Raw genomic sequence first — 24070 nt, 5'->3', positions numbered from 1 at the left:
GTTGCTGCCTTCTTAATAGAGTGCTAAGAAAGAAATGCAAATTAAGTGATGAATGACTTAAGGTCAACTCAGGAGAAAATATGCACTGTGCATTACTGTTTCCTTCAAGATCGCCATTTTATGAGAATATGTCTGACTGAACGCAGCCATCTTTTTTGTAACTGTTAACCACTCCTTCTCTGACACCCCTAGATGTCTGTGTTTTGGAGCTCTTCCCTCTAAGAACTCTTAGATGTATTTTACAGTCATGTCCCATTCACCTAACAAATCATAGCAGCACAGAATGTAGCAAAGAATCAGGGAGTTGGCAAAAAAAAACCTAGTCGAAATCATACTGTATCCGAGAATTGGGTACTATGCCCTTTACCCTCCTGCCTTTTTCCACCAAGACGCCCAACTCGCAGTTTGTTCTGGTATATTTCTGTCTTTCTAAACTTTGTACATAAGAAAGAGCGAATCAGAAAACAGTAGTTTGGAATTCTTCTACAGAGATATAAACTGATGGTAGTACTTCACAGGTGATTGTCTCACAGTGAGGGAGAAGAGACAATATAAAAAAAGGGCCCAAGAATTATGGACATTCTAACTTAAAGCTTTGGGAGAGAGACCGTGCACATCTCAATAGACCCTGAAGTTACCAAAATATGATGTATTGGTATGAGTGTAATCTCATTAGATCCTGGGTCAATAAAAGGTGATTTAAAGGAAGGAAATTGGTATTTTAAAAAGAACACTGTCTGGCATGATTATATTAATAAGAAACACAATTTTCTGAGGGCTTACTCTGTACCAGAAGTGTATGCCACAAACATTGCCAGTGGTTTGCTCATAAATTTTAATCCTCACAGCGCATAGATATTATCTTCATTTACAAATGAGCTGTGTAGAGAGGCTAGATAACTTATTTGCCCTGGGTTACACAGCTGTTAACTGGTAAAGGCAAGATTTTGCGTGTCATATTCCAAAGTCTGTGTCTTCTCATACTGCTATTAAAAGCCTTGCTTGTAGAAATAAGTTTAACTGAGAAATGATGTATAATATGACATAACCCACAATTCCACATAGTTCAGGGAATTACTGTATTTTGTCTGGAGAATAATCAACATAAATTTAGAAGTCAGGAAAATCCGGTAGGTTTTTTATATAGTGTTATTTTTCCTAGAACAGAGACTTTTGGGTGACTAAGTACCACTTTATATTTTGTGTGATTTAAATAGTTTTCACAAATTGGTTTCTTAGAAAAAGTCTCAGGAAGCCTTTAATCAGGGCAAGTGAAATACCCCTATTCTCCATGAGACAATAAGCCTTAGGAACTTACTAAGGTTACACAGATGATAAATAATACAGTTGGGTCTAGAAACCAAGTTTTCAGATATTTAGGCTGTTTTTGTGACATCATGTTTTTACTTACTGTTGTTTTATTCCTAAGATACAAAAATTATGTAAATAATTGTTACATTTTAAACAGTTATTTATTGTTTGCAAAAGCTGTTTATTATTCAATTTTTTTCTGTGTTCATTCCCCTATAAACAACAATGTGATTTAAACTAAGGGTTGGGATTTAGATTAAATGAAACATTTATGAGTAATAGCAGAGAAAACAGTTAAATAGTTGCTACTATCAGAAGGTCAGACTTTCCACAAGTTTGAGTCATTATTTGGCAATCAATCTAAACATTGTTCGTCTTCAATTTATGCTAAAAATATATATAAGTAGTTTTTATGTTAAATGTGTTTGAGCTCTTTTAGGGGAAATACATTTATGGAAATATTAAGAAAAATCTATGATTAAAGAGCATAACTTGAATGAATTTTGTTGAGATTCTCTGTATAATTCCTTGGAAGTGAAAATTGTATAGAAATTTTAGCTTTAAAATCTTCTGAGAAAAAGGGCTTGTGTACATACATTTTGTGGTGTTATGCAGGTCTGCATGAACGTGAGCTTAAATTTTATCTTCCTGAGAGATTAGCAGGAACGCCACACAGCTTACCCAACTGACTTGTTAAACACAGTATTGTCCCAAGCCATTGCAGTTAGTTATGTAGGCAGATATGTTGCCTGGGATTTGTTTTCAGTGAGTTAATGCTCTTCCCCTTACTTTAATGTGTTTTTGAATTGTTACCTAGTGTTGCATTATGAATTTTGTTTTTAATTTTGGAATCTTAAAAGATATTTTTCTACACAATTCTTTATTTTCACACTAACTGACAGCTGTTCCTTTTCTTTATCAGAAGTTTGTGTATAGTACTCTTGCTGGTTTATTCTGGCACACTATAAAGTTTATTCAGATAAGTTGGGTTTGTTCAGATCAAACATTCCTTTGCTCTTCAGTGTCCTTAGTTAGCTTTGGGGAAAATTAATCTGTGGGGTGGTGCTCGACACGCAGGATGCTCTGTAGTCGCTCGTCGCTTTGCCTCAAGGTCTTGAGTGTGAGTGAGTGTGCACAATTTCATAAATTACATCCTGTATCTTTACACATCTTTAGTTTGAAAACTCTTGCTAGTTTTAAAGTAAATCTTTCCAAGAATGAATCATCTATTCCTTCTGTGTCTTTCCTTAGTGAGGCTTTCCTTATGATACTTTTTCTTAGCGCTTATCAACTAACCACCACGCATTTTTGGTTTTTTTCTATTTATTTTCTGGCTCCATTAAATGGCAGGTGGAAGAAATACTATGACATCCTTATACTGAAGACTATGCATAGTTTCTCATGAAAAAATCAAGTGGATTCTCACTCAGAATCTGTTTCCTCACAATCTGTACATGCTCTGCAGATGTTCACTTAGCTACTTTCTGGTATATTCAAAGCAGGGAATTATGTAGCAGAAGTGGTAACACAGACAATAATAGGTAGATATACTTGGCAACAATAAGAAATAACTGGCCATAAAGAAGATGTCATGAAAAACTACAGAAAAATACAATTTTTAAAAAATCAGTATATAGTGAAGGAGCTACAGTAGGGTCTTTTGGAAACATTCGGAGGAGGAGTAGAACGTGTACCCACCCAATTTTGGACACTTCTTTATATAATACTTCATAAATGAAATATGCATTATGGGAAAAATATGATCAGTTTTAGTTTGTATATAGCCTTGATTATTTCCCCCTCAGTCTGGTTTTCATAACATACAAAACTAAATATTGCAACTTAAGATATAAATAAGACCTCTCTACTCTCCTTGACTTCACGACTTTGCCTCGTGGATTTAAGATGCACTTGAAGCTCAGCCTTAATTTTAATGCTAGAAATCTATTGTATTTAGACTTTGCAGTTTAAAACGATGTTTACAAAGAGCGTAATTAAAATAGCTTTTTCTTTTAGTTTGGGTACTAAAAAATATTTTAATCCTTCCTTCTTCCCTCTCTCCTTTCCTGCCTCTTTCCTTTCCTTCTTCTAGGTTCGCATGGCTCTGAAAAAGGCCGAAAAAGAATTTGAACTGAGAAGCAGCTGGTCTGTTCCAGATGCACTTCAGAAATGGCTTCAGTTAACACATGAAGTTGAAGTGCAATACTACAATATTAAAAGACAAAACGCTGAAATGCAGCTAGCTATTGCTAAAGATGAGGTACTCTCTTGTATTTCAAAGTTTACTAAATTTGTTTCCTAGGCTGCATTCTTAGAGGGATTACTCAACTGGGATACACAGATCTGAATAAAAGTTTTATTATTGCAGATTCCTTTTTCAAACTGGAACTTATTGTGTAAATAGACTCTAGTAATCATAAGCTTTAAATTAAAATTACTGCATTTGGATACTTTTCGAAGTGACCTTAGTGATTTAAACATTCTTTTTTTTTTTTTTTTTAATCATTATCATAAAAGTTTTATACAGAGCTTTTTTCCTTTAGGTTGCTGCTTCATATCTGATTCAGGTTAGTAGTTACTGGAAATTAATTTTGACACTTACATTGTGTGGAATGAGAATAAGTGTTAATCTGAATTCTTGCAAAAGAATTTAAAAGCTTAGTTCACTCACTAGCACCATTATAGTAGGATATAGTTAATGTTTTTCTGTACTTTTAGTACAAGATTCGGGTCTTCCTGAACCATAGAAATAAGAGAAAAATTCTCCAGAATCAAGTTTTGAATTACATCGATTGGCTTAGGAAAGCACATTTTCTCCCTCATCTGTTTTCTTTTTTGGAATGCAGGGATATCTTGGCTAGTAATTCTCTACTGGTTTTATGATTGATAATATATTAAAAACCAAAATAAACTTTATTATTTTATATATATAAAAATGTTTGTATTTTTTTCAAACCTAGCCTTATTTTATTCCTTTTCGGTTTCTAGGCAGAAAAAATTAAAAAGAAGAGAAGCACAGTCTTTGGGACTCTGCACGTTGCACACAGCTCCTCCCTAGATGAGGTAGACCACAAAATTCTGGAAGCAAAGTAAGAATGTTATTTTAGTTTTTATTTGCTTTATTGTTATGGTGTTGAAATGAGTAATTTATAAACAATTTACATTTATCATTTAATTATATAATTACATAAATTACATTAGTTTTAAAAGTGAGTTATTTCTTCTTGAAATTAGTTAATTGCCACGGTCTGTTCATGTATTGCCTTCTTTCAGTGCCATATTAAAGATCTTTTGATGCAGTAATTTCTTTATTGGCTTTTCCAGGAAAGCTCTCTCTGAGTTGACAACTTGTTTACGAGAACGACTTTTTCGCTGGCAACAAATTGAGAAGATCTGTGGCTTTCAGATAGCCCATAACTCAGGACTCCCCAGCCTGACCTCTTCCCTTTATTCTGATCACAGCTGGGTGGTGATGCCCAGAGTCTCCATTCCACCCTATCCAATTGCTGGAGGAGTTGATGACTTAGATGAAGACACACCCCCAATAGTGTCACAATTTCCTGGTAAGTGGTGAGTTCAACAAAAAGTGTTGATATAGGTTTTATAGTAATTTTCCCCTGTGTCCTTTTAGGAATCATGTACTTTGAAATCTATGAGAAAAAATTTGGGTTATCCTTCATTTTCTCTTTCTTTTTGTTAGTAATTTAAATATTTACTATTTGAGAAAACCATGTGAAACGCATATATAAATACTTTTTGTATATTTATATTATATATTTATACACACTTTAATCTGAGTGCTTTATAAATTTGATTATTAAATGTTTATTTGAGCAACTGTTTCATATAACATTATATTAAGTGTTGAATATAAGACTTTTTTTTTTAAAACGATGCTTGTAATTAAATCGAAATGAGGAGTCACATAAAAACATAATTGACGGTAAAGATAGCACATGATAAATGCCAAATCAGTATGGGAATGAAGTGCTGAGCTTTTGGGGAAAATATCCTTTCAAATGGCCGCTTAATGTATAGTAGAAATAAAAATTAGGGGAAGATCTTGGAAACAGGGATTTGAATCCTAGCTCTGCCACTAACTCACTCTAGGTATGTACTTGTATTATTTTGCTGGTTTTACTTCTCTGGTTTGATGGCAGACAGTTAATGCAAGGAGAGTGAGGCGGCACTCAACTCTTAAAGGAGACAAGAAGAGTGGACAGATTGTAAATACAGCAAAACTAGAAGTGTGTGACTGCATTCATTTCGCTTGCTCCATACTGCGAGGTCGTGATGGTTGCAAAGTTATGTCTAGATCTGGGCCAGCTCTGCAGTTTGAATATTGTCAGTTTGTATTTGTTTATTTGAATTATATGCCCTTAAGCTTGCCAAATGCAACACTGATTCATAAGTATATGCTTTTGTTTGAAAACTGTAGCTTTTAAAAGTTGAATTTCCTCCTTAAAATCCATGTTTAATATCTGAATTGTGCCTGAAGGTGCATTCTCTAGATTGACTAGTTTTTTTCTTTGCTTTTTAAAAACACTTTTTGGGGTGGGGGCAGAGGTATTGGATATCCATATGTCTGTTAAAAGGAACAATTGTACTAAATGTGAATAATTATTCTAGTTGTAAGTGATTGTGTCATATAGGCAAATTTAAACTTTTAAATAAGAAAAAAGTACGAGAGTTGGTTATAAATTTAATGTTTTAGAAATGCTGTGATCAGGTCGTGCGCGGGGGCTCATGCCTGTAATCCCAGCACTTTTGGAGGCTGAGGAGTGCGGATCACTGGGTCAAGAGTTCAAGACCAGCTTGGCCAACATGGTAAAACCCTGTCTCTACTAAAAATACAAAAATTAGCTGGGCGTGGTGGCATGTGCCTGTAATCTCAGCTAGTCAGGAGGCTGACACAGGAGAATCGCTTGAACCCGGGAGGCAGAGGCTGCAGTGAACCAAGATTGTGCCACTGCACTCTACCCTGTGCGACAGAGCGAGACTCAGTCTCAAAAAGAAATGCGTGATCAAATTTATTATCTCTGAAAAATAACTCATGCCAAAGATTACAATTTGAGAGCTCTGCCTCCACCCAGTGGCACCACAGAGGTACTCCACTCTGCTTAGTTAGAAAAGCCTAATTTCTGGACCTGATAAATGGAAAACTCTCGGCAATGGAAGTCTAGGAAAGGACGAAGGCTCTTCATTTCTATACCCTCCTGAGCAGTTAAATTTTTTTTTTTTTTTTTTTTTGTACCATGGATTTGTGTAAATTTTACAAGTTTGAAATGATGACAAGGAAACATGCCTGTAGTGTGTTAAGAACACAGTAAAAGATTGTAACAATATACATAGAATAATATTGTCTATGTTTAATTATATGGAAATATCAATGGTTAACTCTGTGTAGATAGGGGAATGGGTGATTGTTGTTTTCCTATTACTTTTTAAAATATCTTTTCCTATTACTTTTTAAATATCTGCTAAGTGCTTTCCTTGGTGAGAATGTGATAACAGTTTATTTAAACTTTCTTATAAAGTCGTCCACACACACTTAAAGTGACTGAGAATAATATACCCACCTACCAAAAAGATAAACAGATTTCAACATTTTTCTTTATCTTTTTCTCTGAAATAAACTATTACAACTACACCTAAACCACATTGCCTCCCTTTCCCCACTGTTTTGAAGTTGTGACTTATGCTAAAGCCTGTTGTACTTTCATTACATACATATATATCCATAACATTATATGCAGTTGTTGCGTGTTTAGAAATGTATATAAATGTTATCAAACTAGGTGTTATTTTACAACTTTTTTTGCTCAAAAGTTAACATTTCAAACATGTTTCATGTTTATGTATAGATGAATTAAAGTCACTGCTTAATGAGTTAACCATAACTTATATATTTAATTTTTGTATTTAAAAATCCATAGTTTGTCCATTTTTCTACTGACATAGGTTCTTTCTACTTTCTTGACCCTTGCAAACAATGTGCAACAAGCATCTTTACCTGTATTTCCTTGTGCATAACTTTGAGAGTTTCTCTGTGTGGACACCTAGAAATGGACTCCTGGGTCATTGGGAAGGCACCTTTTACTAGTCATTGCCAAGTTGCTTTCAAAATGGTTTACACTGTTTTATAAGAGTGCCTGTGTGCCTGTATCCTCATCAGTGCTTGGAATAATCCGATTTTCTTGTTTTGCAACTCGAATGGGTATGAAATGATACCTCACAATTACTAAACTTTTTATTTCCTTGATGACTGTTGAGGTTGAGTGCCATTTCCTTTATTGGCATTTGTTGTTCAGATTTCTTCCTCTCTGAGTTGCTTGTTCTTGCTGTGGAGTCCCTGCAAGATTCCGTACTGATGTGGAAGTGTTCTTTTTTTTTTTTTTTCTGGTTATTTGAGGGTTGCAAATATCTTCCAGACTTTGGCTTTTTTACTGGCAAATTGTGAATCTAATTTGTGCTTTTTATGTCTTTTTCAGAAGATGATAGATTGTTGTTTGCACTCCTTAGAGTTTTTAAGTTTTTCTTTAATCCATTAGTCCTGTAATCCACCTAGAAGTTATTTTTGTTCATAGTGTGAAGTTGGAATCTAAATACATCTCTTGAGGTATGGGTAAACAGTTGTCTCAGCTTCATTCCTGTTCTATCCTTGCTGACTTAAAATACCACTTCCCTCCGTAGATACATAAGTGCTCCCAGCTCTCCCATTTTGTTTCACTGGCCCCGTTCTGCTTTAGTTTCTAGGGTTTTGTAAAAAGTATTAATATTTGATAAGACCAAGTCTTCCTTTATTATTCAAATTCAGAATTTCTACTCTTAACTAATCTTCTGAATTTTAAGATCAGCTTATGAAATTCCATGAAAGGCTCCATTGGGTTTAAAAAAATTTTTTTTGAATTTGTGAATTTGTATGCAGTGAATTATTAATAAATTCCATTTATCGAGATCTTTTATATCTTTAAATAAAATTGATAATTTTTTTTCTCTGTGCAGGTCTTGCTTTTTGTTAAAAAAAGATTAATTTCTAGGTACCTTAATAAATTTTTGGTAGTTATATACATTACCTTTCTTATAAAACTGTATTTCAGATTGCTTGTTGCTGATGAGGAAATGCCATTGGATTTAGTATGCTGAATACAGAATACTAAATACAGAAACATATATTTAAGTATTTTATGGTAGTCTTGGCTTTTTCATGTTAATACTAGTAAGTTTTTCCTCTTTATTGCCCAAGCTAAGACCGCCAGTAAAACATTGAATGAAAGTGGTGACTGCTGGCAATAGGGATTGCCGTTTCTGACTTTGAAGGGAATGTTGCCAGAATTTCACCAGGAAGTATTTTTTTTTTTATGTTTTTGGTAGATTACTTGTAAGTTAAGGAAAGTCATTTCTATTTCTGTTTTGCTAAGAATGTTTTTTTTTGGTTAATCAGTGGATATTAAATTTTACCAAATTATTTTTCTGCATAATTTTAGGTGATCATTCATTTTTTATTCTGAGTTTTTATCTGTTTAAGTAAATCCTTTAAATGTCAGTGAAACTATGTTTGTCACAATGTGCTATTTTTAGAATGAGTTGGATTTGGTTTGTTATTTAGGACTTTTGCATCTGTAATCACACATTGGATTAGCCAGTAATTTTTCTTCCTGACACTATCTTGGATTTTGGTATCAAGATTATATTAACATCACAAAATAAATCAAAGAGTAGTCCCCCTCTGCCCATATATGTGGTTTTGCTTTTCATGGTTTCTAGTTACTTGTGGTCAACTGTGGTTTGAAAATGGTGAGTAGAATACAATAAGATATTTCGAGGTGAGGGTGTTTGGAAACCACATTCACTTAACTTTTATTACAGTATGTTATTATAATTGTTCTTTTTTATTATCAGTTATTGTTAATCTCTTGCTGTGCTTAATTTATAAACTAAACTCTATTATAGGTATGTATGCATAGTAAAAGCATAGTGTGTAGAGAGTTTGGGACTATCCATGGTTTCAGTTATCCACTGTGGTCTTAGAATGCATCTGCCAAGCATAAGGAGGAATACTATACTCCTTGTTCTTTCATTCCATTCTTTTCTGCTTTTAGAGAGAGGCAGCAATATAAAGTAGGGTTAAGATGTGGAATTCTGGAACAAGACTGCTTGGGTTTGATTCTTTACTTCACCTTGTAGTAATTGTATTACCTTTTACTCCGGGCACTGAGTGGGAGGCACTTTCCTGAGTTTCAGCTTTCTTTTCTGTAAAATGTAGCCTACCTTGTGGAGATATGTTAAAATTTAAATTAAGTAGTACCTGTAAGACACTTGGAACCAGCCCCTGCGCTACAATAATCAGTCAGTAAATTGTATGATTTTTATTCTATACTTTGAAATAGTATAAGGTATGGATTATTTGTTCTTTGAGGATTTTAAATACATTGCCTATGAATTGACCTTGATGTATATGTTTTGGCAAGGAACAGATTTTTAAACTGTAGTATTAATTTAATTTAATGATTAAAAGTGTAGATTTGTGAAGTTACATGTTTCTAGAATATTGTGTTTTATCTGAATTTTAAAATTTATTGGCTTTTAGTTGTTTATATGATTTTAAAAATCTCAGTTACATTTTAAAATTTTTTTGTTCCTAATAATTATCTATATCTTCTTTCGTCTCCTTTGTCAGGCTGGCAGTTGTCTGTTTTATTTCACTTTTGTCAAAAGCCTGTTTGTTTTGTTAATATTATCTGTTTATTTCTGCTCTTTTATTTACTTTCTTGGAGTTTACTTTTTTACTTGTTTGTTTTAATATTTATACACCTCCCACAGGAATCTTGAGTCTTTGTTTTCTCTCATATTATCTTAAGGCTATGAATTTTCTCTCTAAGAACCACCTGAGCCACCTCCACAAGTTTTGACATATTAATTTGATTATGATCATCAAATATTAAAAGGTTTTTAATTACTAATTTGTCACTTCCTTGAAATATGAATTACCTAGAAGCATATGTTTTAATTTCCAGATATGCATGTATGTTTTGTTTTTTTGTTGTCTGTTGGTTTTTAAAAACATCTCTGCCTATTGATTTCTACTTGTGTGTGGTTAGAGAAAAGCTCAGTATGACTTTTTTTGTATTGCCTGATACTTGCTTTGTGACTTAGTAATTATTGGTCATATATTTTAATGGTTCTTTCTATATCAGGAAATTAGTTTTCTTTAATTGTTAGTTACAGGGTACTATACAGTCTGTTAAATCAGGTGTTATGATAAAAATCTTCTGTATACTTACACATTTTTGTCTGTTCTTCTATCGGTTGCTCCCATGGTGGTCAGTTTCTTCTTACAATTCTGCCCATTTCTGTTTTATATAGTTTGTACTAAGTTATTTGGTGAATACAAGTTCAGGTATAATATCTTCTTTACAGATTAACTGTTCCTTTTATAGTTACGTGGACACTGTTTTATGGCTAATACTTTTTGCCTTTAAGTTTATACTACCTAATATTGAAATACCTATAATAGCTTTCTTTTGATTAATATTTGCCTAACGTATCTTTTTCACTTTCTTCTAAATTTTTCCATTATTAGACACTAGATATATCTCTACAAGAAATAGCAGTAACTGGTTTTATTTTGTATCCTATTTGAGAATATGTTGCTGGCTAAGGCAAATTTAATGCAAATATTATTTACTCTCCTTGCTGATCTGTTTGAATTTATCTCTGCAATCTTGTTTTGTGGTTTCTGTTTTACACACCTCTTCTTATCTTCTCTCATTCTCTTGGACAATTCAGCATCTTCAGAGGCTTTAATTTTAGCCACTGCTCTCCCATCTTAAATCATGTGTTAACGTTGTCTAGTATTTTGTTTTGTTTTGAAAGTCTCTCAAAACAGTCACTGTTTTTGTTGTTTCTTTCAGTCATAATTTACATATACTTATGTGTTTATTTCTCTGTTTATCATTGCATTTTGCTTGTTACTCATTTCTTTTTTTCTTTCTTAAAAATATGTTCTTCAGTAAAAAAAAAAGCTACTTCAGTGAGCAATTGGGAATGATAAATTCTCTTAGTCTTTGCCTGAAAATATCTTTATTTTCAGTCTCACTTGAGAGTACTAATGTATCTGGATATAAAATTCCAGATTAACAATTAGTTTTCAATAATTATTTCTCAGTTATTTTGAGGTTGTCGTTGTTGCTGTTATGAAGTTTGTAGTCAGTCAGCTTGGTTCAGGTTCTTTTTAGTAGATAAGCTGCCATTTCTCCGATTGCTTGAAAAATGTTCTCATTGTCTTTGTTGTCATGTGGTTTCCCTGTAATATGATTGGGTGTGGATTTTAACCAGTTTTTTTGCTAATATTTGGTGTGTTTCTTGAATCTGAAGGATGTGTCTTTTATCAGTTCTGGAAAAAAAACATTAGCCATTATCTCTTTGAATATTATTTTTTCTTCTATTCATGCCTTCTGGAATATTAGTTATGTAGAAATATTAGGACTAGTATTAGTTTATTAGTTATATATTGCATCTTGTCGTCCACATTTCTTAACTTTTCTTTTTATAGTCTTTTTATCTATCTACACTGCATTTAGAGACATCTCCTCAGATCTGCCTTCTAGCTTACTGATTATTTCTTCAGTTCTAGTTTTGTTTTAGCTCATCCTCTGAATGTTTAACTCTAATTATTGTTTTTCATTTCTATTAGTTCTCGTTGATTTTTCATCAAATCTATGTTTTAATGCTTTCTTTTCTCATATTTTCTATTTATTGTTATATAGTTTCATGATGTAAAAAGAATCCCTATTTTTTAGTTTTCATTTGATCATCCTCATATTTGGTATTCTTGGTCAATTGTTACAGCAGTTTCCTGTGTTTGCATAGCAGATTGCTTTCTCTCTCCTGTTTTATAATTTCTTACGTAGCTATTTTTAAGGAGATTGCCATTATTCCACCCTGGAGAAAACTGTGTAAGTAGTAAAGTGCCCCTCAAATGCCTTTCTTTGCTTCCTGCAGTAGTTTCAACTTGGATATCACCAAGTTGGGACCAGTTTTTTATGTTAACTCTTTGGAATACAGTTTCATAGACCCTTTTGGTAGTATAAACTTGCACTCCAATCTCATATGAGATATAGGCCCAGAGTATTGAGTTTTTCACAGAAGCCCTTTTAAAATCCCTATATTTAGAGATCTTGAAATAAAAGAAATTTGCTTGCTCATTAGTTAGAATTTTACCCTTTCACAGAGGAGTGTAGCCCTTCTAGGTCCAGGCCTTTATCCAGAACACTGACTCACTATTCCAATACCTAACATAGGCCCAAAGCCTAATCTTATGTCCCCAAATTAAACCCCAAACCCATAGATTAATGAGACTGATAACCTCCCATAACAGTTGCATCATATTAGCATTTACTTTTAGTTTTTGTTTTGGCCTCTGAGAGTTTTCTGTTCTCCCTACAAACTCAGCTATGTGTTTAAAGCAATTGTTATATTTTATCCATTATATAAGAATGTTTGAGGGTATTTGAGCTGTGTTGTTGAGTATTGGGAGATAATTGTCAGGTTACCTTTGACTGCTATGTTGTTAGAACCAGAAGTATATACATTGCTTATTTTTGGTTCTTGTTAGTAGGGGAATGCCTTATTGAAAACAAAATTTTGTCCTCTTCAACTAAGAAACATCACAAAATATAGTTTATAAATACAGGGTCATATTAAACTGCTCTGCTTCTATAGGTAATTATCAATATTAGAATGAAAAGTTATCCCAGAAATAGATTCCTATACAGTGACCTTTAATGTGTCATTTACCTACTGTGATAAATCACAGACATGAATGAATGTTTATCTGCATTAGGAATGATTAATGGCCTGGAAGTATTATAAGAGATTCATATTTGCTTTATGTAAAAGATAACTTGTTACAAGGCCAAAGTGCACTGCTTTTTAATCTTCCATAAAGTTTGTGATGTTGCAAATGTTTTCAGCCCTACATAGACTTCTTCAAACAGCAGCAAGGAGGAAGGACAATCCTCAACTCTTAAGTGTACATAACTCTTAACGGACAGATTTTTTAAGGCAAAAGAGATGGCAAAATATGTAAGAAGATATTTTTGGAAAAGATTGTCAAGTTGTAAACAACTTACAGATGTGACAAATTTACTGATTCTTATATTCTTTATTGCATTACTTAGAATTTTTCTTACATAAACGATTTCCTTTTTAAAACTTCCTTATGCAATATATATATGTGTGTGTGTGTATATATATATATGTGTGTGTGTGTGTGTGTGTATATATATATCTCTGTGGATAGTATTCATTTTTCCAAGCAGCGAATCCTGATTCCTCGCAGACCTGATTCCTCTCCCACCATACTTACAGTTATGACTGAATCTTGCTGGTTTTACTGTATATTCCAAGTAATGAGTGATTACTCAGATGACTGCAGTATATGTCGAGAATTGTAGAATTTAATTATCTATGTGACATTGGACACTTTTTTTTAAGTATTTACAAGATACATTTTTTTCTTTGGCAGAGAGAAAACATCCGTCTAAAGATTTACAGGAGCCCTATAGTTCTCTAATCTATGAATCCTTTAAATAAGTGAGAGAAAATTCTGTTTGCCAGCTAAATTACAAATATTTCCATATTATATTTATTTGTGTTTGGAAAAAGCCTTTTAATTATACCTTATTTTACTTTTACTTTATTTTTCTTTGTTTCAATTCATCACGTTATTTCCGTGGCTTTTTCTGTTTGTATCATTCGTTGATTTACTGAGCAGATACTTACTGAGCATCTACTTTTTATCCAGCACTATGATAGACTGGTGTTGTGATGCAAAGTTGAACATGATACACAGTGATTGCTTTTATGGAACTTAGAGTCTAGTGGAGCGGTGCATTGAGATAAATTATGCAATAGGGAAATATACTATGGTATTGCTGAGCAGACACAAGGGAAAACACTGACCTCAAACTTGGAGGGATTGGGAACCTTCCTGGAGGAAATGCCGCTTAAGCAAGACCTGAAATTGTAGGTCAAGGGAGAGTTGGGGAAAGGAGGCGTGGAGGTGAGAGAGAATGTGATACCTCTGAGGAGCTGGGAGAGATATACTGCTTCTAATATTCCTGTAACAGAACAGAGGGACACGAGCTCTAAAAAAGAGGCTGGGTAAGGAGGGCAGTCTGGTCCGTGGTAAGGGGTTTCACTTTAAGAGTTTTAAGCAATACACTTTCATTTTCTTTTTCCATTTTAGAGTGAACTTGCAGGTGCAGTTTGGAGAATAAATTGGAGGGGGGAAATCAGGATTTTATAATACAATATGGGTACAGTAGTCCAATATAATCCATCAGCAGTGAGGGTGTAGGAGAGCAGACAGATTTGAAAGATATTAGAGAGGTAAAAACCCTGTGGTTAACTAGAGGTGGATGATGGTGGAGGAAGAAGAGTCAAGAATATCTGTGTTGACAATTCTGATGACTGAGTAGGTGGTGATGTTATTTACTGAGCTAAGGAACACAGAAGGAGGAGTGAGTTTGGGAAGGAAAATGTTGAATTCAGTTTGGGCACGTGTGGCACATTCATGTGTCCATTGGGCGGTTGGATATAAGGGTTCAGGAGAAAGATTAAACCTGGAGTTACAGATTTGGGCTTTTGTAGACCACAAATGATCACTGAAGTCATGAGAGTAGATGAACTTACTTCAGAAGATTAAGTGGAACGAGAATAGAACAAGGCTTAGAGTAGAACTTTGAAGAAGACCAGCAGTCAAGGGATGGGTGAAAGAGGAGATGAGAATATGCTCGGAGAAGACAAGCAAAGGGCACAGTAATAATCACTGTTAGATGCTGATCAGATGTCAAGGAAGGATTGAAGTACTAATTGAATTTAGCAACCTTGAGGTAGATCATGATCTGGTTGAGAATGGTTTCAGTGAAATTGTGAATGTGTAAGTAAGCACTGTACAGTTTCTTTGGTGAATGAGTGAAGATGAAATAGTAGAGACAGTAACATAGACAATTCTTCATAAACAGGAACAGAGATATGTCACCTGAAAATCAGTCTGGGGTAGAGGGGTTTTTTGTTGCTGTTATTGTCATTTGCTCATTCTTTACGTTTGTCTTTTCAGAATTTGCTTTTAAATGCTGTGGGAGGGGGAAAGGCAGACAATGACAAGGCAAGAGAAAGAATAACCAGTAGAGTAAGGTCCTTGAGCATGGGTTGACAGTAGGATACATAAGTGGAGGGAACACACTGTATGAAATGGAAAGGTGGACCATGGTCAGAATCTAAATGTCTAATGTCTTTTTGTTGTTGTTGTTTGTTTGTTTGTTTGTTTGTTTTGGTAGAGACAAGATCTCGCTATGTTGCCCAGGCTGGTTTCAAACTCCTGGCTTCAAGTGATTCTCCCTGCTTGGCCTTCCCAAGTGTTGAGATTACAGGTGTGAACCACCATGCCCAGTCTGACTTATATTCAAAGATAGCACAGTTCTGAATGATGGTGGGACAAGGCATGAGAGTGTGTGGTGGTGCAGAAGTGAAGGTCAGGGGAGAAGAGGTGAAACCTTGATTGGTCAGGGTGTTGGCTAGGTCTTACAAGTGAAGTTGCCCGCGTTGATGATGGGTTGTAAGGACCGGTAAGACAGAGACCGTCCAGGAAGTGACTAGTGAAATGGAGGTGGAAGATGCAGTCATGTCCCTTAATAGTGTTCGCTTCAGCACGAATGCATTTGTATAAAAGGATGCAGAAGTAAGGGTACGCAGACAGTACTAGGGAGCAAAGCCACCCACCTTTTGTCCTGATGCTATAGCATCTGAACCATGCAGGAGCGAACAGCTTCAGCTTGAGAAGGTTGTTATTAGGTGAACTATGTTCGTTCAGTTAAGAGTAAGAAATGGAATGCCCATTTAGTGAGGACGTTGAAGATGTAGGGGAAGTTTGTTTACCCACCTGCATGAGTCTCGACTGAGACTGGTAGCGGAAACAGTTGGATCTAAGATTTCTGTTTAGTTCCACAGTAGTGGGTATTCAAGAAACAAGTTTTGGTCTGAGCTCTGCCTCACCAGCTGTGAGACTGTGCATACAGTAGTTAAGTGATTTCCTTGACTTAAAACTGATTGAGGTTCAAAGAACTTGTGATATTTCAAGAGATATCCATTGGTAAAAGTTCACTTTACTTTATTCTGTTGTCCTGTCTTTGTGTTAACGTCATAAAAATTTGTGATACAATACAGGTTTTTAAATTTAAAGATTTGTTGTCTTAGGTAAATTTTTAAGCCTTTTTGGTTAGTACATTTAGATTTTCTCTTAAAGCGTCATGTTTATGTTCACTTCTGTTTGTTTTTTAGACCTGTTTTTTTTGTTTGTTTGTTTCTATTAACTTTCTGAGTGTAGGCGGTAGAGAATGGTAATAACTGTACAGTAACTTTCAATAAAGGGAGATGAGATAGTGACATATTAGTGACATCAGTTCTCTTGTGTGTATGTATTTGTGGTGACTGTAAAGGGGACCCTGGACTTCATGAGCATCTTTCTTTCTTGGTGTTTTTCAGGGACCATGGCTAAACCTCCTGGATCATTAGCCAGAAGCAGCAGCCTGTGCCGCTCGCGCCGCAGCATCGTGCCGTCCTCGCCTCAGCCTCAGCGAGCTCAGCTTGCTCCACACGCCCCCCACCCGTCACACCCCCGGCACCCTCACCACCCCCAGCACACGCCGCACTCCTTGCCTTCCCCTGATCCAGATATCCTCTCAGTGTCAAGTTGCCCTGCGCTTTATCGAAATGAAGAGGAGGAAGAGGCCATTTACTTCTCTGCTGAAAAGCAATGGTATTGGCAGTGAATAATCTACAGGGCATGTTGGGGCTGGGTTGGGGGTAAGGTGTGAGGAGGGGTCAGGAGGAGTGGTGCATTGTTTCCGTTTTCTGTTGCTGCATATCAAGGTACCATAGACTTTGCAGCCTCAGACATCACCCATGTTTTAGCTCTTAGTTCTGTACCTCAGAATTCCAAGCCTGGTGTGACTGGGGGTTTTGCTCAGGGCCTTAGAAGGGTAAAATCACGGTGTTGGCCAGGGTGCATTCTCATCTGGAGCTTGCAGTTCTCAAAGCTCATGTGATTGTGGTGAACTTCATTTCCTGTGGCTCCAGGACGGAGGTCCCCGTGTCTGTGCTTTCTGTCAGCCGCATGGTGGCTGCTCTCAGTTCCTGGAGGCTGCCTACTGTTCCTTGCCACAGGATCTCCATCTTCAAAGCCAGCAACAGAGAATTTCCCTGCTGTAGATTCCTCCTTTGCTTTGAGTCTCCAACTTCTGTCTCTCTGATCTCTAGACTAAAATTTCAAAGGCTCACCTGGATAATAATCTCCCTATATTAAGATTAACTAGTTTGGAGCCTTAATTTTGTCTTCAGAATCCCTTTACAGCCGCATCTATATTTATGTTTGACTGGAAAACTTGAAGAAGGTGGGTGTACACCAGAGGCTGGGAATTTGGGAGCCGCCTTAGAATTCTGCCTGCCACAGACATGTAGGTAGATATATTGAGATGTAACTGCTTAGAGGTCACTGGACACAGCTGACTCAGATCTCAGAGCATAAACTTGTCATGAGAACAATTTTATATGTAAAATAGAAAAGCATGAGCTTAAATATACTTGAACACAAAGAAATATCAAATATGACTGACTTAAAAATATTTATTGTCACTTAATGATTTATTCTGTTATGTGCTGGTGCTTGCTAACACATAAGCAGTATCATATGCCAAAGGTTTAAGAAAATGTCAGGAACTTAAAGGAGAAAAGTAAATTAATAACAAAATGGGCGTAGCAGCAGTGTATTTCAGTCCAACTTAATGACATCAATGCTCCATGAAACTGTTAATTTGAGGATCTCTGTTCTTGAACTGCATTCCTCTTTAAAAGCAGTATGGTATTGAGTGTTAGTTTCAGGTATTGACACTTAGTAGCTATGTGGCCCCAAAGGCTTTACCCTCTTCTTTGAGAAGTGAAAGGGAGTGGTCCACAGTCTTTATCGTGTGACTCTAGGTGACATTATCATCAAATAATAATTTTTCATTCCTAACTATCTAGTAGTAAAAGAAATGTTATGATTTGCAAGTGATCAGTGCAGCATATTCCTAAGGAGATAATGCAGGTTTTGTACCCTCATTGCAGTTGGAGAATCTGATGCAGCTTTGCTTGGTTAACACTTTATGACTAGCTTTTCGTCTGTCTTTGCAGTATGAACGTAGTCACCAGCAAGATGACTTACTGACAGAACTGATCTTGTGTGGTTTCTGGAAATCAGAAGGAAAACTCGAGAGCTGCACTGTCTCATCAAACTTTCTGCATTGATGAAGCGTTCAGTTCTCATTTCAACAGCAATGTCAAAATTTCATAGCTAGCTCTCATAAATAAGAGAAGAATTTGAATTTGGAAAACTTTTCTTCCTTTTCATTTTCAGTCTCTCCTCTATTGAACCACCAGAATTCTTACAAAATAATAATGTTAAATATTTACTGATTTTTTAATGTTCTATGCCTTATGCACATATATGCTCATTTAAACCTCACTTCAAGTTTTCTTATACAAGTATAGTGTGAGTTCAACTCCATGTCACTCTGGGGAAAAAAGAAATAGAAAAAATGGCATAAGTGGTACACATAGTTAAGTTCAACATTTCAAAGAGTATGTACTCTGCAAGAAAATAAAATTTGAAGTTGTATTAAATCTTATTATCCAAGTCAGATTAGTTATGCAGAAGCAGCAACACTTTGGATTCTTGTCATTACAGAATTCAAATGTTAGAACTGGAAGGTAACATTAGTGATTAATCAAATTTTCCTACTTTAACAGATAGGAAAATTGAGACCTCAAGAAACCAAGTGATTTGCTGAGGCTTTTACAACTGATTAATGGTAGGACCAGCTTAGGAACCCAAGTCTCCTGACTTAAATCAGTATTCTTTTCACACATTGTTCAGAGTTTAGAGGCTAGTTTTTAAAATATTTTTAGCCTAGCTTAGAATTTCACACACAAAGCAGCCAAGCCACATAACAGAAAAGAAAATAAATTCGTAAAATTGTAACTAAATCAGCTTCTGCTCTTTGGAAGCTGAACAGCTCCAGGGAACATGAGATATTCTGCTCAATTAATTGACAGCCATTCCAAAAAAAAGCTTTGCAGAAATGCCTCTACCAATGATTGATTTCTGAGTCTGATCATTTCCTCATACCTGAACTGCTGCTTACTTTCTGTTAGCACTACCCATTATCGAATTGTAAAAGCATTTGAGAATGATGCAGCACACGCAGGTGTATTATATGAAACCATTAGTTAGGTCTTTAGGGGGTTTTGTACCTTTTGAGAGCTTATAGTGTAGTAAAGACAATCTTCATAGACATGTGTGAGTGAAGTACATAGAAATGACTAAGCAATCTTAGTCTGTATCTAAAATGTGGTATTAACATAGAATATTCATCAAAAGTGAGTGCCAGACCTCCAGTAAATGTGTACATCAATAACATGAAAATGATAGTACTCATAGGCCATCTAAGGTAAGAGATCATTCAGTTTATTCATTTCCTAAATACGAATTTAGTCCTTGCTATGAGAGGTGCCTTTGCCAATAGCATGAGCTGCCAAGACAAGTGAGACAAGGCCCTAGCCTGGTTCCAGCTGCTGGGTTATAATCATGTGTACTCTTGCCTTTCTGTTCTGTCTTCAGCTCTGTTCCCTTCTCACACCGTATTTCTTTTGCCGCTTTTTACCTTGACTCTCCCTTTCATTTCTTAATCATTTCCTTTCATGGAGTGAACAGTACTCACCTTGGGCTCCGTACATGCAAAAGTGAATGAGACTAAGTAGTAAAGCTCTCAAGAAAAAAAAAAAAAGTGAGTGAGATGTGATCCCTGTTCTTTAATATCTCATTCTGTTCATTGATTCATTCACCCACCCTTCCATTCATTTGTCCAACACATATTTATGAAGTACCCACCGTGAGCTTGCCATTCTTCTAGTGCAGAGAAGTTAATAAGGCTCCTTGTCCTTATTTATTTCCTTTTATCTGGGGATACTGCCTATAGACAAGTGAATATAAAATATCATTTTAGGTTTTGGTAAGTTTTGGGGTTGCAAACAAAGGCAGGTAAAACAAAAGAGAATGCTGTTCCAGATAAGGTGGTTAGGGGAGGCAGGAGTAACCTGCATACCCTGGAGAAGTAAGCCATGTGGAGATGGAGAGTAGATAACACCAAGCAGAGGGAACAGCAAGTGCAGGGCCCTGAGGAGTCTTGAGGGTGGCATGTTACAGGAACACGAGGGAGTGTACAGTTGGAGATAGCCAGGGACCACATGTACAAGCCTGGTACGCTTTGACTAGGGCTTTGGATCTTACTCTGAGTATGAGAGAAAGCACTGGGAAGTTTCAAGTAAGTGAATGATATATTTTGCTCGAGTTTTTAAAAAATCACTTTAATGGCTGTGTGGAGAAGTAACTGGGAGGGAAGAGCGAGAATGAAAGCAGGGAGACCAGTTAGGAAGCCGTTGCAATCATTTAGGTGAGTTCCTGGCTGTTTCAGAGGAAGAATGGGAGCAGGGGGCGTAATAAGGAACGGTGGATTTGAGAGAGATTTGAAGGAATGGGTGATGGCATTTACTCTATGTTGGTTGTGGGGTTACAAAATTTATATTTCCACTGTGGAGAAAAGGAGGAAAACATTGAAGAGTAAGAATGCTGTGAGAATTCACTGAATGTCTGGTTTTTTTTTCTAAATAGCATCATATGTTTGCCCCCTCCTCCACTGCCATACTCTGATGCACCTCGATTCCCTGCCCCCTTTTAAATTTGGTAGAACTTATATTTTAGTATAATTCCTTTCATGTATATTCCTTCCTTCCTAACAAAGCTATAGCTCATCAAGTTAATGAAAAGGGAGAGGCAGTGACTAAAATTCATCTTTTAAAATATCGTCAACTCCGATTTAGAAAGAAACATAGTATTGAAATAAAACATAAAAGTAGCTGAGATGATAGCTGAATCACCTGTAAAATTTGACATTTTAATTTATTTGACAAAAAGAAGGTATAACTTATATTGTCTGTAGTTTGTAAGATTTCATTATTATGGTTTATGTTAAAAATCCAACATTGAGTTTTCAGAAGCCATATTATTTAAAGAAGTAATGTTCTCATTTTGCTAAAATGTATATAGAATCGTATCATTTCCCTCTTTTAAATTTCAATAAGCAACAAAAGTTGTTTTAGTTAGAATGTCTGCTAGTACTCTTAAGAACATACTGATTTAAAATTTGTACCTTTGTTTGTGTTTCATTCAGGGAAGTGCCAGACACAGCTTCAGAATGTGACTCCTTAAATTCTTCCATTGGAAGGAAACAGTCTCCTCCTTTAAGCCTCGAGATATACCAAACATTATCTCCTCGAAAGATATCAAGAGATGAGGTGTCCCTAGAGGACTCCTCCCGAGGGGATTCGCCTGTAACTGCGGATGTGTCTTGGGGTTCTCCCGACTGTGTAGGTCTGACAGAAACTAAGAGTATGATCTTCAGTCCTGCAAGCAAAGTGTACAATGGAATTTTGGAGAAATCCTGTAGCATGAACCAGCTTTCCAGTGGCATCCCGGTGCCTAAACCTCGCCACACATCGTGTTCCTCAGCTGGCAATGACAGTAAACCAGTTCAGGAAGCCCCAAGTGTTGCCAGAATAAGCAGCATCCCACATGACCTTTGTCATAATGGAGAGAAAAGCAAAAAGTCATCAAAAATCAAAAGCCTTTTTAAGAAGAAATCTAAGTGAACTGGCTGACTTGATGGAATCCCATTCAAATGGCATCTGTAAACTATTATTCCCCGCCCTCCACTCCCCACTTTTTTTTGGGTTTCTTTTAATTTTAGGAATGTAACTCCATTGGGGCTTTCCAGGCCAGATGCCAGAGTGGAACGTCCAGGAGGGCGACTGTCTACTGTCTGCTTATTTAAGTGACTATATATAATCAATTCATCAAGCCAGTTATTACCGAAAAATCATTGAAATGAGACAGTTTACAGTAATTTCTGCCTATTTATTTCTGCTTTGTTATTAGTGATGTATATACAATATTTTGTTGAAAGCCACTATGGACTTACAAGCTTTAATGGACTCGTAAGCCAGCATGGGCTTGCAAAAATTTCTTGTTTACCAGAGCATCTTCTTATCTTTCCACAGAGCTATTTACATCCTGGACTGAATAACTTATAAGAAGTAAAACTAATTGCACTACTGTTTTCCAGACTGGAAAAAAAAAAAATCTCTGCGAGTGAAACTGTGTAGAGTTTATAAAATGACTATGGATAGGGGACTGTTTTCACTTTTAGATCAAAATGGGTTTTTAAGTAGAACCTAGGGTTTCTAATTGACTTGATTTCTGGAAATGAAAACCCACGCTTTTACTATGGGAAGCTTCTTTAACTGCTTTTACTATTGTGAAGTTTCAAGTCCCGCTGTAAAGATCATGTTTTGTTTTCCCCAGGGCTTTCACTGTGATTTACTGCATTGCAGGCTGTATGATAAAATATACATAATTTAAAGAGAGAAGGCTCTTGATTCCTTATGCAAGTGGAAGAGTTGAAACTTGATTGAAGGACTTAAAACATTCATAACCTTAAGCCGAGGTGGGGGGATATGGGGATTCAGGCAATTGTTTACACACTTTGAATAACCGCAAAGGATTTATGGTTTGTGAAAAATGTGTACTGTGGAAAAGATAATAAATTGGAGACATTATTGTGTGGGATTGTCCTGATTTTTGTTGATAACACTCCACAAAAAACACTATGTTTTCTGGAGAGCTGTGTAAGCTGTCTTGTTGCTTAATTGCAATATAAGAAATAGTGATGTTTTGGACGTAAGTTGTCAACAAATTTCTATTTTATATTGTTTGTCCTATTTTTATGTAGTTTGAAATGTATAAATGTTCTAATATCAAGATTAACAAATATAAATTTATGGTGCATTTAGATTGTGTTGTATTAATTTATGAAGTATGGTGTTCATTAAACTGGTGGGTTGTGTAAGGGTAGCTTTTATTGTTAAAAAGACAGTAGAGAGTTAAGTTCCATATAGCAAGAAAGTATGTTAACATCTAGGGAGTTGCGCTTATACCACTTTAAAAATATGCAATCATAAATGATTTGATTACTGCAATGCAGATGGATGTTTGGATGAACAACTGATACATTTTAATTAGAATACTTTTTCAGCATTATGGCTAAAATGTATGTCTAACCCAGTGCTATTTAGGTGAAAATCCTAATTGATAAACAAGAGGTTTCTTTTGAGATTTGCTTCAAAGAAATGCTTTAGTAAGAATATGAACAATTTCCTGATGTCTCCTGTAAATTGTGATTGTTTATTCTCTTTATTACTATTGTTAAAAACTTGACTGGTGTTTGTGTTGGCTGATATTTATATACTTAATAGATTGAGTTCTGTAAGGGCAAAAACGGATTGAAATGAACATAGTGTTTTGCACTAATGATAAGGTAAGATAACCTGAGAGGTAGGGTTGAGGAACACAGGGTTGAAAGCTGTTGAGGAGGGGAAAAGTGCATAAAGAACTGAAAAGGGTTCTGGAGTGTTTACTCAGAGTGAAGGGAAAACCTTAACCTTCTTTTTCTTATAACCAGACAGGAGGCGTTCTTCCCTTTGAAAATTGCAAAAGGAATGAGAACCTTGCAGTTGGATGAATAGAAAAGGGAAAAGTTGCCAG

General features: G+C 35.6%; 1 protein-coding gene across 1 annotated transcript in view; it reads left to right on the top strand.

Annotated features, from left to right (window-relative positions):
* The window catches only part of STIM2 (stromal interaction molecule 2), a 178652-nt gene extending 155334 nt beyond the window's left edge, over positions 1-23318 (top strand). Inside the window, exons 9-14 of the mRNA XM_011965342.1 lie at positions 3404-3571; positions 3855-3878; positions 4300-4400; positions 4636-4874; positions 16861-17134; positions 21642-23318. Of these exons, the coding sequence (XP_011820732.1) occupies positions 3404-3571; positions 3855-3878; positions 4300-4400; positions 4636-4874; positions 16861-17134; positions 21642-22119 (1284 nt within the window). The 3' untranslated portion in view covers positions 22120-23318. The remainder of the gene's footprint in view (positions 1-3403; positions 3572-3854; positions 3879-4299; positions 4401-4635; positions 4875-16860; positions 17135-21641) is intronic.
* The last annotated feature ends 752 nt before the right edge of the window (positions 23319-24070 follow it).

The sequence above is a fragment of the Mandrillus leucophaeus genome, unplaced genomic scaffold, assembly GCF_000951045.1.
Source record: "Mandrillus leucophaeus isolate KB7577 unplaced genomic scaffold, Mleu.le_1.0 Scaffold720, whole genome shotgun sequence".
Taxonomy (NCBI): domain Eukaryota; kingdom Metazoa; phylum Chordata; class Mammalia; order Primates; family Cercopithecidae; genus Mandrillus; species Mandrillus leucophaeus.
Note: the sequence above shows the minus strand (reverse complement) of the source record. Positions and strands in the feature narration are given on the sequence as shown.